Source organism: Sander lucioperca, chromosome 12 (genome assembly GCF_008315115.2).
Source record: "Sander lucioperca isolate FBNREF2018 chromosome 12, SLUC_FBN_1.2, whole genome shotgun sequence".
NCBI lineage: Eukaryota > Metazoa > Chordata > Actinopteri > Perciformes > Percidae > Sander > Sander lucioperca.
This window is the reverse complement of record NC_050184.1, coordinates 21,747,759-21,765,662: the sequence shown is the minus strand read 5'-3', so window position 1 is coordinate 21,765,662 and position 17,904 is coordinate 21,747,759. Positions and strand designations below refer to the sequence as shown.

General features: G+C 41.4%; 2 protein-coding genes across 2 annotated transcripts in view; both read left to right on the top strand.

Moving 5' to 3' along the window:
• The first annotated feature begins 469 nt into the window (after positions 1-469).
• The window catches only part of LOC116059182, a 27,013-nt gene continuing 9,578 nt past the window's right edge, over positions 470-17,904 (top strand). Inside the window, exon 1 of the transcript XR_004107238.2 lies at positions 470-632. The gene's annotated coding sequence lies outside the window, so the exon portion shown is untranslated. The remainder of the gene's footprint in view (positions 633-17,904) is intronic.
• Positions 12,394-16,071, top strand: LOC116059181. The gene is made up of 4 exons (XM_031312135.2): positions 12,394-12,900; positions 14,191-14,446; positions 15,720-15,775; positions 15,999-16,071. The coding sequence occupies exons 1-4, from the start codon at positions 12,457-12,459 to the stop codon at positions 16,017-16,019; spliced, it is 777 nt and encodes a 258-aa protein (XP_031167995.1). The 5' UTR covers positions 12,394-12,456; the 3' UTR covers positions 16,020-16,071.

Genomic DNA, 17,904 nt, shown 5'->3' with positions numbered 1-17,904 from the left:
AACATGGGGGTCTGTGGGGATTGACTCGAAGAACTGCAGTTGAGCCGCGAAGCTGCCGCTTTACTAACACACGTGACATTACATTTCAAGATGACCACAAGTTTCTGTGAAACGGGAACTGCATGATTGGTTGCATGTTAGTATATCCATCCAGAGGTACCAAGCAGCAGCTCTCAGCAGATTCAAACTTTGCAGCAAAGATGAAGAACATCTTTCCAGGTTTCGCTCTTGCACAACTCGGCACCTACGTCGCAATTATTGTGACTTTTATTTACAATGTTGTGCTCGACAGGGATTATGAGTGCACTTGTGAAGGAGATAGTTGCATTTCTTACATGGCTATGCCATCTGTTATTATATTTGTTTTACAACTCTGGACAGACAAGGCATTACGATGTGGATACATATATAAACCTGTCAGTTTCTCATGGATTTGTTATGTAGGTTATCACATGATCAAGGCAGCTTTCATAGGTGCACTGTGGGTTACCTCTCTGTTAATCGATGGAGACTGGTATGTTTGCTGTGAGATAAATCAGTCTGAACAACAGAAACTGTTAGCCTGCAAAGACAAAACCAACCTCACAGATGTGGAAAAGAAGACCATCGCTGAACTGAAAAATTATTCCAGGGTGAGTTTTTCTTGCTTTCTACACATCATGTCAGTTTGTGTCTGTGTTATGTGTGATGTTTCTTCCATCAGTTTGATCTGCACACGGAGGCAGAGAACAGCTGTGGTTGTAAAATATATTTTATTTCTTGAGATCATGATTTTATCTTTAGGGTTTGTGATATTTTATTTTTTCAAGATGACGTGATAATAAACCCTTGTGTGTCACTTAAAGAGTGAGGCATAAAAGGACAAAGATGAAAAAATATATATTACTAATTCCCCCTTTCACTGAGTCAAATCTTTAACCTAAATCAGTCCTGATTATAACTACTAAAAATTCATTCTAAAAGCCATTTTATTAACATAGCGCCCACTGTTATTTATGAAAAATGAATTATTTTCTGTTTACTAAAGATGTCCCTGTTTGGTTGGTTGTTTGAACATAAAACATTTTTATTTACAGACTTTTTTTTTTTTAGAACAAGCGTGCACTAAAAGAATGAATGCTTCTCTGTCTGGAAGTGACATCCCTGTTACTTATTTTGCTGTGGCTGTGGTTCGGTTTTATGTACAGATGTTTAGTTCTAGAGATGCCGGGCCAGTGAATCAACTTGCCGACATGCAGTTTAACTGGCCCCGGGCCATTGGGCCATTGCTTATGTCCAACTCTCTGCTCTCTGCCACCGTCACCACACACATCTATTTCATACATACGCTGCAGTGTCACATTATACACACATTTAAAGGTCTGTTGTTCGAAGACAACCAACTCATAACCTCAAATTAACAGAATACAATTTGATTGCAACTACGGCTGTTTCACAGCTTCTGTGATGAATAATATAACAATCTTTAATGCATCTTTTTCAGTTGATCGGAATGTCTCTACTCTTGGGTATCGTCGGTGTGGCTGCCGTTGGCTCTTGCATTGGACGGAGGAAAATCTGTGGCCGCTCTTCAGATTGGTGCTACACAAACATTCTGTATGAGAAAGTGAGATTGGATGAGGAGGAAAATATGCTGAAAGAGATTATGAAAGAAGAAGCAGAAGAGTCGAAAGAAAAACTAAAACAACTTTGGAAAACGATAAGACCCACTAGAAGAGAGGTTTGTCTCTGATTGAATGTCAGCTCTCTCAACATAATATCTGCTCAACTGACCATCAATATCTTTATCAGTCTCCTACAATTTAAAACCAGTGGTGGAATGTAACAAAGTACAAATACTTTGTTACTGTACTTAAGTACATTTTTCACGTATCTGTACTTAAGTAGAATCAATAGTGCATACTTTACTTTTACTACTTTACAGTTTCGCTACATTTTCTGATCAGTTTTTCCCCCTGCTAAAATGTCTTCCTGACCGTCATACGTTTGCCTCACCAGTGAAGTTCTGTTGCCATAGATACTGTATATATTGGGCACCGCCGCTCCTTCATCAGCTTCCATGCCGGCTCCGGTGCTCCAGAGCCGGGCGCAGCGCCGCTGACCCTTGGTAATACAGCCTCTGGTAAAAGTGAAAATGAAAATATTGGTTTATTATTCCCGTTTTTAAATCCTAGTTGCCATCTATTTCTCTCCACAGCGTTGTTTAATCCTCCGCCAGGCAGCGCAAGACGTGTTCATATCTTATTTATTTGGCTGGGCCTCTTTATTTGCTTACTCCCATGGTTAAAGGAAATAAAATCGTCTTAAAATGCATCCATGAATAAAACCAACCGCATTCAGATTCTAACAACATATTTCTGTTTTATGCTGGTTAGGATAGGAATTGTATTTTTAAAGCCAGGCCTTGTTTGTGGTAGAGGATGTATGGATACTGTCGAAGCTCAGCATCAAAATAACTGAACCCCCCCCCCCTTTGTAAACCATAGGTCACTAGACACAGTGCCCTCATTGGCCAAGGTGCAAACTAACCAACTAAGAACTTTTTTTTCTTATTTGCATATTACCATTTAAAATGGTAATATGCAAATAAGTAGGGTTGTCACTGTGGTACTTCTACTTTTACTAAAGTAACTGTCTCTGGTTATTTGTACTTTTACTGAAGTACTGAGATTCAGTACTTTCTCCACCACTGTTTAAAACCCCAAGTGTGAAATTAGAGCATATGAATTTTATCTCGCATTTAAGTTATTTTCTTTTTTTTGTCTTTGTAACCCTTCCCCTCATTGTATGAAACTCTCTGCAGGATGAAAGACCGCCACTCCCAGGAGACAATGGTAAATACATTCACGTCTGTCTGCCTGTCTGTCTGTCTGCCTGCCTGCCTGTCTGTCTGTCTGCCTGCCTGTCTGTCTGTCAAAAAAACAGGGACAAAATACTAAATATGTAGAAATGTTATGTTGCAGAAGAAGTGCAAGTCCAAGGGGATCTTTCACAAACAGGACACCAGGTAAAGAATCATCAAGTCTTAAGTTTCTGTCATTTTCATCTAGGTTGTAGCAGCTTTATCAGTTTAATCAGAGCCATATATTAGAGAGAGTTTGGCCAACTCAAATCATGGGCGCCATATTTGATACCAATGTCAGATGACTCTACAGTGTAACCCTGTGGGGCAAATATGCTATCTTGAAATAAATCGCTTATTTTCACTATAAACAGGCATATAGATGTTACTATCAACGTTTGTCAATATGTAAAAGGCCCTTACGGAAATATTACAGTGTATATTGTAGTGAGTGACCACGTCGCCTATTAAGTCTCTAAGCAGTGTTTACCTACCCCTATGGTTGGGGCACGATATGTGTGTCTCCATTTCAAAACATAACTGCAGGTTGACTGCTTTTCGCAGCAGAGGTTGATTGTGGGCGACAATACTGTCGTGGTTAGCTCGCCCGCTGCCTGGCTCGGCAACGTTAGCTAATGTCCGCTAGCATACGCACAGGCTAACTATAGCCAGTTCGCTTTGTGTGTAACGTGACAAAAACCCACCCATTTTGTGAGAGTGAAGCTTAATATTTCATTCAATCAAATGATGGTGCAAAAGGAGCACTAACGCCACAGGTCTTATGTTGACAATGTGGATGCAGATATAGGAAACTCTTAAGGCAGTCGTAATATATTTACCTAGCCGTCTAGGCTAACGTTGTTGCGCTAATGTTAGCAAACTTCGGCATAGCGTTATCTAGCAGTCTAAACTTGTGAAAACCCAAACAACATCCCCATCCAAGCTGTGTTTCACTTTCCCTCCAATATTATAACTTAATAAAGACACCTGGACTCGGTCGAGACCAAAAGCCATATTTGGCGAGACCAGTGGCCGAGACAAGTCCATAGAAAAAACGTCCGGTACTACAGCCCTGAATGTTATCAGGCTAGCAATAATAACTTAGTAGTAACCGAGGCAAAGTTATGTATTAATAATATCTGATGATCTAAATCAACATAAATGACATGCCTGCGTGGTCACAGTATATTACATCAGAGTTACAGATGACAATTGAAGTCAGACTAGCTTAAATTCAAGTCATGATTATGGCAAGATCACAAGTATTTAGGTACATGGAGTGCTAGCAAAAAAGCTAACACTAGCATAAGGCATGGCTAACTTCAAACTTCATTTCTTAAGCAATGTTAGAACTTTTTTGACAGCATGGTACACATTAACGATGGTATTACTATATTTGTCCTATGTAATTTGTTCATAAGTCAAAGAGAGAAATTGGCATTTACCTCATACAAAAATGAGTCACTTGCCCTCCAGTTTGCTCTTTTTACCTTCAGCTCCCATACTTTTCGTTTTTTTGGTTCACGGGGGTACTTGTGAAATCTGTTGCTGCTTCCCTGGCTTCCATTGCAGCCAAACGCTCAACAGTTGGGCATTTTTTCAGTGATTTGTCATTTTTTAAATAGTTTATTACATCTTTCCACTATTCCCTGAACTATGTCAATGGGAATCAGATGAATGTTGGTATCCAACATGGAGTCCATGAAACACGTGACCACCTCGGAATCAGTCGCATAACGGGATAGCTCAGAACATTCAATTCCCTAGTTGGCCAACTCTCTATATTTATGAGTTTAATTTATTGTATAAACCACTTTACAAGAGGAAGGAACACAGGAGCAGTCATCTGTTTGAACCTATTCTGGCTTAACACAAAAACAAGAAAACATGGTACAAATGACAAAAATATAATTAAAACACTGAAAGGATTATGTGACAACTTATTTTGTTCTAATTTCAATGAAAATGAAAACATCCAAACTTACAGTATGAAACTCTTTGCAGGATCAAATAATTCATGTTGAAGCAGACAATCAAGAGGTAAATCTATCTATCTATCTATCTATCTATCTATCTATCTATCTATCTATCTATATCTTTCTGTGGCAATACAAGCGGCCTATGACACTCGAAAAGCTACAATTTCCAACAACGCTAAAGACCTTTAAAGCACACAAATCCGTTTATCCAAAATTACGGGTCAGAGACAATAATGTATTTATAAAAATATACGATTTTATTTCTTTGTTTCAAATGTTATCTATAAAAATAACAGGATCCTTTATGTTAAAAGACAGCATAGAATGAATATTAGGAAAGAAATAAACAAAACACAATTCAAATTGTCAAACCAGCATGCATAATTAAAAAACCAAAATCAAACGAAAAGAACAAAAACCCACATGCAATATATACACAGTTAATACCAATATTTACACAGCCAATGTCTGGGTGTTCAAACACTTAGCCGTGTCAATCCAAACCAGCTCTGTGCGTCCAGAACAGTCCCATACATCCAAACACTGCTGTACCAGTATCCAGAACAATCTGTACCAGGAGTGGGAGGAGAAATGCAGAAGGGAGTGTTGGCCCCTTAGACAGCTGTGGCACCCGGCAGCCTCCACAGCAGCATGCACAAGGCTGTAGCTTGTGGAAACCCACCATTAAAACAGGACCGTACTAAATTGTAAGCAAACAGGCAGACAAGGCACTTACCGCTTTACAGGACACGCCACCCTCAGACCCCGGCAGGGGGGCACGCAACCCGCGCAACCACACAGCACCCAACTATAACAAATAAGACTGTCAGATCTTGATAAACACCAAATGGGTCGAAGCAGGGAGGCATGCAGCTTACCGAGGCACCCAACGGCAGCAGCCCAGGTGTTCATCTATCCACACTGGGACGTCCACGGCCGAAACAAAGTTGGCTCTATGAGAGAACGCTCGTTAATGCCAGCTGCACGGCAATACAAACAATGCAGCACGCCAGCCCAGACACGTCTCCACACCCAACAGGAGAAGACCGAGACAGAACAAGTCTACACACAGGCTTAAATAGAGCCCCCACCTCTCCCAATCAAAGGGGATGAGCCCCAGGTGTACTGGTGCGCACTCCCGTGCACAGGTAAGAGGGAGTGAAAAACCTCATCATGTCACATATCTATCTATCCATCCATCCATCCAGGAGGTTTACACCATCCATCCATCCATCTTCTTCCGCTTATCCGGTAGCGGGTCGCGGGGGTAGCAGCTCCAGCAGGGGACCCCAAACTTCCCTTTCCCGAGCCACATTAACCAGCTCCGACTGGGGGATCCCGAGGCGTTCCCAGGCCAGGTTGGAGATATAATCCCTCCACCTAGTCCTGGGTCTTCCCCGAGGCCTCCTCCCAGCTGGACGTGCCTGGAACACCTCCCTAGGGAGGCGCCCAGGGGGCATCCTTACCAGATGCCCGAACCACCTCAACTGGCTCCTTTCGACGCGAAGGAGCAGCGGCTCTACTCCGAGCTCCTCACGGATGACTGAGCTTCTCACCCTATCTCTAAGGGAGACGCCAGCCACCCTCCTGAGGAAACCCATTTCGGCCGCTTGTACCCTGGATCTCGTTCTTTCGGTCATGACCCAGCCTTCATGACCATAGGTGAGGGTAGGAACGAAAACTGACCGGTAGATTGAGAGCTTTGCCTTCTGGCTCAGCTCTCTTTTCGTCACAACGGTGCGATAAATTGAGTGTAATACCGCACCCGCTGCGCCGATTCTCCGACCAATCTCCCGCTCCATTGTCCCCTCACTCGCGAACACCAACACACCAAATATAAACTCTGTACTCTTTGTTTTATTATTCTGTATTCCCGTAAACACTTCCATTTGAAATTGTGTTTTCTTCAAACAGGTGGCTCGCTTTTTGGCAACCGGGAATCAGGGTCCATCCAGTGTACCAGGTCCGTCAGATTCACAGACTCACCCTATTGAAGTTTAAATGTTTTTCCGTCTTTCTCAAAAAGTTGTGAAATTGGTAAACCTGTCAGACTTGGTGAAAATAGCGATCTGATGGAGGACTCGTCTTGGCCTTGGAAAGTTGTCCTTTAAGACCTTGATGATTCTTCAATTTGAAGATTGTAATTTTGCAGAAGGGAGAGGCCGTGGCGGCGCGGAGAACTTCAATGTTACATCACGAAACAGAAAGTTGTTGAACGTCACTGTGTTGTTGATGTTAATGGTTATTAACAAAACTTATTAACTGGCTACACAAAAACACAAGAAAACATGGTACAAATGACAAAAATAAAATAAAAACAGGGAAAGGATTATGTGACAACTTCATTTGTTCTCATTTCTTTTCTGGAAATGAAAACATCCTAACTAACTGTATGAAACTCTTGCAGGATCAAACAATTCATGTTGAAGCACAGAAGCAAGAGGTAAATCTGTCTGTCTGTCTGTCTGTCTGTGTATCCATCCAGGAGGTTTACACCAACACACCAAATATAAACTCTATACATTTTGTTTTATTATTCAGGTTCATCAGATTCACAGGGTCCTACAAAATCCCAGGCTCGGTCAGAATCACATCCTCCGTCAGAATCACATCCTCCGTCAGAATCACATCCTCCGTCAGAATCACATCCTCCGTCAGAATCACATCCTCCGTCAGAATCACATCCTCAGTCAGAATTACATCCTCCGTCAGAATCACATCCTCCGTCAGAATCACATCCTCCGTCAGAATCACATCCTCCGTCAGAATCACATCCTCCGTCAGAATCACGGGGTCCATCAGACTCATCCAAAGAGGCAGCTTTATTCGTAAAGTCGTAAAGATGGGTCTAACTATGGGTCACATTCCAACACACTGTAAATAATTAGGGCATGAGCGCCGACATCATCGGGGGTGAAGGCCCTATTGAAGTTTAAATGTTTTTTCTTCTTTCTCAAAAAGTTGTGAAAAGTGGTACACCTGTCATACTTGGTGAAAATAGTGATCTGATAGAGGTCTCGTCTTGGCTGTGGCATATTGGCACTAACAGTTTTCAAAGTTAGAGGCCCCTCCTTTAACTTTCATGAAATTGGGTAGGCATACTGTATGTATCATGAGTGGACTTACTCAGGAGGAGTTTGTGGTACAACGCCTGCAAATGGTTAAAATCAAGCAAAAGATGAATTTTCAATTTCAAAATGCTGACTTCCTGTTGGGTTTAGGAGGTAGCTCCAAGAGGCTTTACTGTAAATCCAGTCATAATACATATGCCTACCCAAATTCATGCCTTTAAATCTAGCGTGCAATGTCCAACTGTCACAGAAATGGCCGGTTCATCACTGCTAACAGCTTTATGTGTTATTTTTGTTTGTTTTTACTAAAACACATGAGATAAACCCATTTATTAGGGATCTCTTATAAACCATGGATGTTGTGTAATAATTAACTTGTCAGCGCTCTCTGGTGGACAAACTCTGTCATAGCTTCATGATAACCTCAAACATAAACAGAATATTAATCCCTTTTCTCTGAGCTGAATGCAGTTAAATCATTATAAAACAAATTCATGATTTAGTATTAACCCTTACATTTTATAATAATATGTATATATTGTGTTTTAACTAATCATTGTACACCATCAACTAAACTTCATTAAACTTTAAAGACCAACTGGTTCTGTGTTTTTCTGAGCAGCGGTGGTAGAAAGTATCTCTGGACATTTATTCACTTTAAGAGTTCTGGAACTTTAATCTTGTACTCTGCCACGTTCTGCATCATAACTATCATTATTATTTTATGACAATTCAGTTGGAATGTTAAAAGAAAAAAAATACTTTGTTTGCTCATTTTCCATCCCCTAATCTGGATCATTGATGGTTGATTCCACAGAACCTTCCTCTCTCTCTCTCTCTCTCTCTCTCTCTCTCTCTCTCTGTGTTTCTGTTCTCAAACTGCTATCGAGCTACACGCTAAAAATATCAAGTTAAGAAGTTTATGAAGCTGTAACAAGACAGGCCTGCTTTCAGGGAATGATAAATGGGAATATAAAGATTTCTAAAGAATATGTTGAGGTCATTTCCTCTCTAACTGGGAGGTTTTATAAAGAATATGTTGAGGTCATTTCCTCTCTAACTGGGAGGTTTTGGACTGATTGGTGGGATTGCTGTGGACGAAGTACACACAGAGATACACTGGTAAGAGCCAATGAGGTTTAACCATGTATCAGCTCATTTAAATATCTCACATTACTGTATTGTGTCAACAGTTAACTTCATTTAATATTGGATGAGGAGTTTTCTTTTGCGGGGGACAAATGTTCCTCCAGAACCAGTTCCTTCCTGAGACTGTTAGCAGAGCCACCGTCGCTGCGTCTGGAGCTCAGCGCCGCCCAGGACCATTGAGATTGGTTTAAAGAAATTCAAACAACCCAGAGAGTTTGTTCTCCTATCCCAGAATGCATCTGTGGTGCAGCCAGACGTTCCTCCACAGCGCTGTGGAGATAGAGCTGGACATGAGAGATTAATTCCTATATAACCCACGTAATTGGGTGACAGGATATGCAGAAGGAAGTCAGGCGATGTAATATAAACAGGGTGAGGCAGGACCCCAGACATGAAGGCTGACTCTTCACTTACTTATTTCAACACAAAACATAACTTTTTCTTAAACTTCAAAAAGTAGTTTATTTGCCTAAACAGATTCTGCACTGCAGGCGCACTGATTGCTAGTGTTGCTGGGCATTCGTAGGACAACTTATGAATAACTTTTTGTAAGATATCATTCTAACCTTTGTAAGAGGAGATGTTGAATTAAGATTTGTGCTGCTTTTGGATGTAAATTAGAAAGAAATACCAAAACTAAGCAACATGGAATAACATTTCACAGATTTATTTTTACAATTTGTGTATGAGGATTTCTCTGTACCATATCATAATGATTTCATAGATTAGACGCTGGCAGGCTGGTAGGGTCAGTGAGAAACTAAAAGCTGTTCACACAGTGTGACCTGCAGAGCTGGAGGAGCTGGCACCTGCAGAATAGAAAGTATTCAGCTCACAACGCTGGCATGAAACGACCACAACAACATGTGGTTATTCTTTCTCAGGCCGACTCTTTCCTTCTTGAGCTGCGTCTCTCATCAGTAACCTGTTTCCATCCTGTCACTGCAGCGCTACTCACCTTCATGTCTCTACTTCACAGAACTTCACAAAACAAAGAAAACACTGAAGGCTCGAAGAAACTACGTGGGTTACATCATTGTATTTTAGATTCTATATACAAATAACCAGGGCCAGAGTGGGACTCTTATCAGCCCTGGAGTTTCAGGCCTTAGACCGGCCCACTTCACTTCACTACTGACTATATTAAAATAAATGTAATTAAAACCTTAGTATATACAGTAAGTCTGCTAAAGGGCCCTGTTCTCTATGGCCTTGTAATTCAGTGAATTTTTGTAAAAAAGCATTTCCAATTCAGGGCAAATATAGTAAGTGTTGTAGATTTATTATAACAGTTAATATGTATACATACATACAATATCAGATTCTATTTCTGTGAAAATAAGTGTTCACAGATATCCAAAACTTAAAATTTAATAAAGAATTAAATACATTGTATTGCACTTACTAATGACACCATAATCTATTTTTCCTTTCTATAATATTTCATATAACTTTCTCTTCCCTTTCACTCGTGGGCTTTGTATATTTACTATCCAAATTTTGATGATAAAAAGCATAATGGGTCACTAGTAACATTTGGGTATAGATGGTGATTATAAATATTGTGTCATGTGTGCTTGTTCACACACTGTGATCAACAGCTTACAGTAGATCACCTTCCACACTGACAGCTGCTATCAACACTACTGGCTCTGCTTCTGACACTAAATCACATTTTATAAATTGTCATAATTCTCAGCACAAATCTCCCCTTTTTACACAGCTTTCATTAATGTAATGCCGAGTCATCCGGCATCATTAATTATCTCAGGGCATTTTTCATATAGAGCAGGTCTACACCACACTCTTATTAATTCTTATAATCTTATAATTACTCAGTGAGCCACCCTACCTGCCCACTCTGGAGTTCTGGGCTCATGGCTGCTGCTTGGTAACGTTACTGGCTCTTCATCGTCACTGTTAGCAGCAAACTGGACTACTGGCTGCGGAGGAGGAGGAGGAGTTTGATTCATAAACATAAACGCTGGTTTGCAGGCAACATTGTATAATGTTTTATAAGACCACTAGCATCTTGCACTGCTCCCAACTAGCTTAGCTTACCCGTCTCATCGGCTTGATTTGGCGTTTCACTGTCACTAGTTTTTATTAAAAAGTTGCTCAATCTAGATCATCTGGCCCCATCCCTTCCTAGAGCTCCTTTTTAAAATGTCGCCTTTTCAGTGCTGTTTTGCGCTTTCTATTATCAATTTTTACAGCTTATTTTTGCTCGCGGTCACTGAAGTGTACGAGTTGCCACCGTCGCAGGACTGAAAACATAAATACGTCATCATTAACCAGGCTGCACTCTGCGAGTGGGTCCTGACCACCGGCCCTCACGACCAAATTACCAGACCGGCCCACCTGGAACTCTCCCGGTGCTCCCGATTAGCCAATCAGGGCCTGCAAATGACTGTAGGAGCAACTATGATGATGAAAGTTTGCAGATGACAGTGTTTTAATCTCCCTATCGTGGCGGAGAGGTTTGTGTGTCCCTATGAACCTGAGGCATGGGTTGTCTGGAGCCTGGTGCTCCTGGGAGGGTCTCCCATGGCAAAGTGGTCTCAGGCGAGGGGCCGGACTAGGAATGGTTCAAAAGAATGACCAGGCCCGGAGGAAGCCTGGGGCCCCCATCTGGAGTCGGGCCCAGATGGAGGTCTCCTTTCTTTTACAGTTTGTGAACCAAGATTTCTCTAAACCAAGTCCTAATCATTTCATAGATGAGAGGTATATTATTGTGTTTTGGTAATTGAACCAACAGGCCCGTAGCTTCAGTGAGAAACTAAAAGCTGTTCACACAGTGTGACCTGCAGAGCTGGAGGAGCTGACACCTGCAGAATAGAAAGTATTCAGCTCACAACGCTGGCATGAAACGACCACAACAACATGTGGTTATTCTTTCTCAGGCCGACTCTTTCTATCTTGTGCTGCGTCAGTAATCAGTAACCTGTTTCCATCCTGTCACTGCAGCGCTGCTCACCTTCATGTCTCTACTTCACAGTTTTAAAATTCACTGAAACTAAACAAAGAAAACATTGAAGCTCTTCTGAAAAATCACCAACACCTGTGGGAGGAAGCGCTGGTGGCAGTGAAGTTCAGGGGCCTCGATGGACCGACCCGGCCAGCAGAGGCTCGCTCTGCACTGCTCAGCACCACTTTATCCTGGCCTACATTCAAATGGTTTTATTATTCTGACAAACAGATTTGTTATTTGTTTCCTGTAACCGTTTTGAAGCGTCGCACATCTTCTCGTATGTTTGCGGTTTAGCCCTCTACTGCAAATCAAATTTACCCTCAAGAGATAAAACAGTCTCTGAACTCTGAACGTTTGTGGGAAACAGGAAATGATTTGTTTTTTTGTTGGTATATAACCAGAGGTACCAAGCAGCTCTCAGCAGAATTAAACTTTGCACCAAAGATGAAGAACATCTTTCCAGATTTCGCTCTCAAACAACTTGGCTTATTTGTGGCAATCATTGTGATTTTTTTCTACAATGTTGTGCTTGACAGGGATTACGAGTGCAATTGTGAAGAAAGATGTAGTGACTGCATTGTCTACATGGCTTTGCCATCTGGTATTATATTTGTTTTACAACTCTGGATGGACAAGACATTTATATATACATGCGATATATCTACATGTAAATCTTGCTGTAAAGGTTGTTGTTATGTAGTTTACCACGTTATCAAGGCAGTTTTTGTCAGTCTGCTGTGGGTTACCTCTGTGTTAATCGATGGAGACTGGTATGTTTGCTGTGAGATAAATCAGTCTGAACAACAGAAACTGTTAGCCTGCAAAGAGAAAAACAACCGCACAGCTGAGGAACGAACAACCATCGCTGAACTGAAAAACCATTCAAGGGTGAGTTTTTCTTGCTTTCTACACAGTCAGTCTGTTATTCTGTTTTTTCTTCCATCAGTGTATTATTTGCACACGAAGGCTGAGAACAACTGTGGTTGTAGTCAATTATTTTATTTCTTATATATTGAGATCTTGAGTTTATCTTGGTGTTTATTTAAATGGGGTTGGTTTTACCAGACTCCATGTAAATAATCAGGACTTTTAGCGTGTATAGAGCCAGCATATTTCCACCAGACTCCATGTAAATAATCAGTAATTTTAGCGTGTATAGAGCAAGCATATTTCCACCAGACTCCATGTAAATAATCAGGACTTTTAGCGTGTATAGAGCCAGCATATTTCCACCAGACTCCATGTAAATAATCAGGACTTTTAGCGTGTATAGAGCCAGCATATTTCCACCAGACTCCATGTAAATAATCAGGACTTTTAGCGTGTATAGAGCCAGCATATCTCCACATGTAAATGGGTGAATTAAGGGTTTATTTCAACCAAACCAGAGTGGTGATTGTTGGAACAGTGGAAAGATGAACCAAGACGGCTTTTGGTAGTTTGATTTAGTTTCTGTCCACTTTGAATGAAGTGTGTTTTACGCTGATAAAAGTAGTGATTATTTACATGGAGTCTGGTGGGTTTGGTGATGGTGAGTTCCGGGCTGTTTCATGTTAATCTAAAAGGATCTTACTCTTTAACTAAAAGGTCTATCTCTGTACAGATCCATCCCATAATGTTGTCAGACTCTTAGAATAATAATCTGAGTCTGTCAGCAGCAACAACAGAACTTTTAGTGACTCTAACTGCTGCTGAACATTAGTCCTGTAGGGTTACATTACAGCTTGGTTCTGGTTTAATACGGGACCAGTTTCACAGATTGTTGTTCTCATCAGACACTCAGACACACACACACACACACACATGGAGACAGAGAGTCCAGGTTGGAAAAACTAATTTAGCCTTTAACTTACAATGTAAAATGCCCATTATTGCTTTATTTTTTTACTCATATTACCCTTCAAGATTTTCCCTTTAATAGATTTCACTTATTATTACTTATACACACACACACACACACACACACACACACACACACACACACACACACACAGACACAATCTATTTCATGCATATGCTGCAGTTTTCCATTATACAAAAATAGCCTGTATTTGAAGGTCTGTTGTCCGAACACCATAAACTCATAACAGAATATGATTTTATTAAAAGTATGAGTGTTTCTCAGCTTCTGTTTTGATAATATAACCATCTTTGTTTTGTTTTGTTCTTTTTTTTCAGCTTTGGGGTATGATTTTACTCTTGGGTATCGTCATTGTGGCTGCCGTTGGCTCTTCAATTGGACGGAAGAAAAGCTGTGGCCGCCCATGCTGTACAGAGTCCCCTTGTTGCTGTACGGATTCAGGTTGTTGCTACACAAACATTCTGTATGAGGAAGTGAAATTGGACGAGGAGGAAAATGTGCTGAAAGAGATTATGAAAAAAGAAGCAAAAGCAGAGGTGACAGAACGCCTAGAAAACTATTGGCAGCAAACAATGGGAAGACCCACAGCTGGAAGACAGGTTTGTGTCTGATCCAATGACTCAGCTAATCAGTCCCTTCAGGAATAGTGCCACCTCGCAAATTTGACTAATCACTGGAGCTTCCCACGACTTCCACCAATCACAGCAGTCAAATGCAATGCTGAGAGCCGCTGAGCAAGCACTAGATTTGAGTCATTTCTTTGGATGAGAGAAGTGTGACTCGAACATTTCACATGTATTATCTGCTCTTTGTCGGACTGCACAGTTCTACCCACCACATGCACACACACAGACACACACAGACACATATAGACACACATTAACACACGCAGACGCACACATGCACACCCAGACGCACACACACACACACACACACACACACACACACACACACACACACACAGACGCACACACACGCACACTAACACACACACACAGACACACACACAGACGCATGCACGCACACTAACACACACACACACGCATGCATGCACACACACACACACACACACACACACACACACTGACGCACACACTGATGCACACACACACACACACACACACACACACACACACTGATGCACGCACACACACACACACACACACACACACACCCCCACACACACACACACCCCCACACACACACACACAGACGTGCACACAGACTCACACACACACAGACGCACACCCACACCCACACCCACACACACACACACACAGACAGACAGACAGACAGACAGAGACACACACACACACACACACACACACACACACACACTGATGCACGCACACACACACACACACACACACACACCCACACGCACCACACAGACATGCACACAGACTCACACACACACAGACGCACACCCACACCCACACCCACACACACACAGACAGACAGACAGACAGACAGAGACACACACACACACACACACACACACAGACACACACACCCCTTTTCATTTTTAAAGAATTATACAAAAACAAAATTAGATTTATTTTTTTTGCAATTTTTACTGTTTTCACAATTTTATTGCAACAGAAATACAGAAGACATTGCAACTTTTATCACAATTTATTTACAAAAGCTGCCACAAAATCAGGCATCTTGGGCAGCAACAATTCCCAAAAAAAGACAAATCAGTTCAATAATCATATCTGCTCAACAGGCCATTAATATCTTTCTCTTTATCAGTTTCCTACATTTTAAGAGCCCAAACTTTTTTATCACTTTTAATACAAACAGATTTTATTTTTTCTTTCCCTCATTGTGTGAAACTCTGTGCAGGTGGAGGGAGAATGGGTCCCTCACCAAGTGTGTCTTTCACCGACAGGAAACCAGGTAAAGTATCAACGCCTGTTGAGCTCCATGTCTCTGTCAGATTTTAGTATCTTTATCAGTCCGATATCTTAATAGAACTGTCATTTCTTGTATGAAATGCTTTGCAGGAGAAAGGAACCCTGTCACATTCAGCTATTTTAACCTTTTACATGTTTTTAACACAATAACAATATTCATAGGCATCACCTGACATTACAGTACTTTGAGCCATGTTTGTGTCCAGTCACAGCATAGCAACCCATAAGACTGATACACAATACACACAAGAAGATTCGCCAAACACACTGGACTGGTGCAACATGCCTGGCATATGCTGTGCATGGTCGTAGTAACAGCCGTATGAGAAACCCCCGACTACAAGTTTGTTTTATCCCAAAAGAGAAGGTTCGTCCGCCAACTTCAAGTAACAGAGATATTTTCAAGCATATAAACACCAAACTGCTTAGCTAGCTCAATCTTCTTATAACGAAGATATCTGCTGAAAAAGTATTTTTTTAATGGATAGATTTAGCTCCTATACAGGTATGTTTAAACTTCCAGCAACAGAGAGGATTTCCTGTCGCTGTTTAACATTATACAGCCAGTCCATTGAGCTAACATTATCGTTAACTTTGTTGAGATCAGACGATTTCCCAAAATCAATAAATCCTCTACTTATTACACCAAACTGCTTAGCTAGCTCAATCTTGTTATAACCATAGACTGTATATAAGAGTGGACCAACAGATCCCGTGTTTCTGAACGGAGACCAGTGAAGTCTCTTTCCCGGTGCTGGCTGAGCGTTACTGAGCAGCCTCCAACTGAGCTTGAAGACGTAGATGTGATGTGAGCAACCTGTCTGAAAGTTGGAAGTCTTCTGGTAGCTGTGCCAAGAGAAATCTCAATCATTCCCAATCTAGCAGAGACGGAGAGCGTAGGTATATGTAAGGAGATAACATAGACACAGGCTAATTATTGATCACTAAAATGATAGTTAACATTAGTAATTACACTTAAACAGCTAATGTGAGACGAAACTGCCTGCGCGCTTCTTCTACTATGAGACAGTAAGTCTCGTGGTTATGACCCAATCATTAGCCTATTTTTATAAAAACGTCTGCTACGGAGCCATAACGTGAGGTACAAGGTAATGGAGCCTTTTATACATTGTCGTGTTTCTTTAGAAATAAACAATGGACAAATAGAGTCTTTAAACTCTTCAGATGTAAAGTTATTCTCTGTCAAAGTGACGTCAAAATGAATGGCAGTCAATGGGATGCTAACGGGAGCTGATGGCTTTGTAGAATTAAAATGGCGCCATAGGAGGTTCGCGGTCCGAGGAGAGGCTGACCCCCTTGGTTATAATTAAGGTATTTGCTGCAAATTTAGTCGTTTAACCCGATAAATCATTTTATATAAATATGTCCAAGAGCTTCTGTATGTTCCACTGTGTTTAGTGATTCATTTTCATGAATTAATCAAAAATTGTTTTTGAATCAACTCTGTCTTATTGACCAGCTGCTAGCCCTTTAACATTCGCTAGCTACTATAGCATGATCAATCTAGACTTTGCCACAACCAAAATAACAAAGTTGATGTCCTGTTATCACATTTATATATTTTATTTTTACTAGTGCCATATATTTGTGTCAAGACACCAAATATGACATCATATTATGATTTACATAAAAATCAACTTCCACTTGAAATTGTGTTTTTTTTTTTTTTTCAAACAGGTGGTTCGCCTTTTGGCGATGGTGAATCAAGGCCCACCAGATGTACCAGACCCAGACAAGTCAGGTGTACCAGACCCAGACCCACCAGATGTACCAGACAGGTCAGGTGTACCAGACCCAGACCAGTCAAGTGAACCAGACCCAGACCCATCAGGTGTACCAGACAGGTCAGCTGTACCAGACCCAGACCCGTCAGGTGTACCAGACCCAGACCCGTCAGGTGTACCAGACACAGACTCGTCAGGTGTACCAGACCCAGACCCATCAGGTGTACCAGACCCATCAGTTGTACCAGACCCAGACAAGTCAGGTGTACCAGACCCAGACCCACCAGATGTACCAGACCCAGACAAGTCAGGTGTACCAGACCCAGACCCACCAGATGTACCAGACAGGTCAGGTGTACCAGACCCA

Bases quoted from the DNA above. Each gene is read 5' to 3' on its own strand.
- LOC116059181 (XM_031312135.2), top strand. From the start codon at position 12,457: ATGAAGAACATCTTTCCAGATTTCGCTCTCAAACAACTTGGCTTATTT. The intron at 12,901-14,190 runs GTGAGTTTTTCT...CTTTTTTTTCAG, and splicing joins AACTGAAAAACCATTCAAGG to CTTTGGGGTATGATTTTACT. The intron at 14,447-15,719 runs TGGGAAGACCCA...GAAACTCTGTGC, and splicing joins AAACTATTGGCAGCAAACAA to AGGTGGAGGGAGAATGGGTC.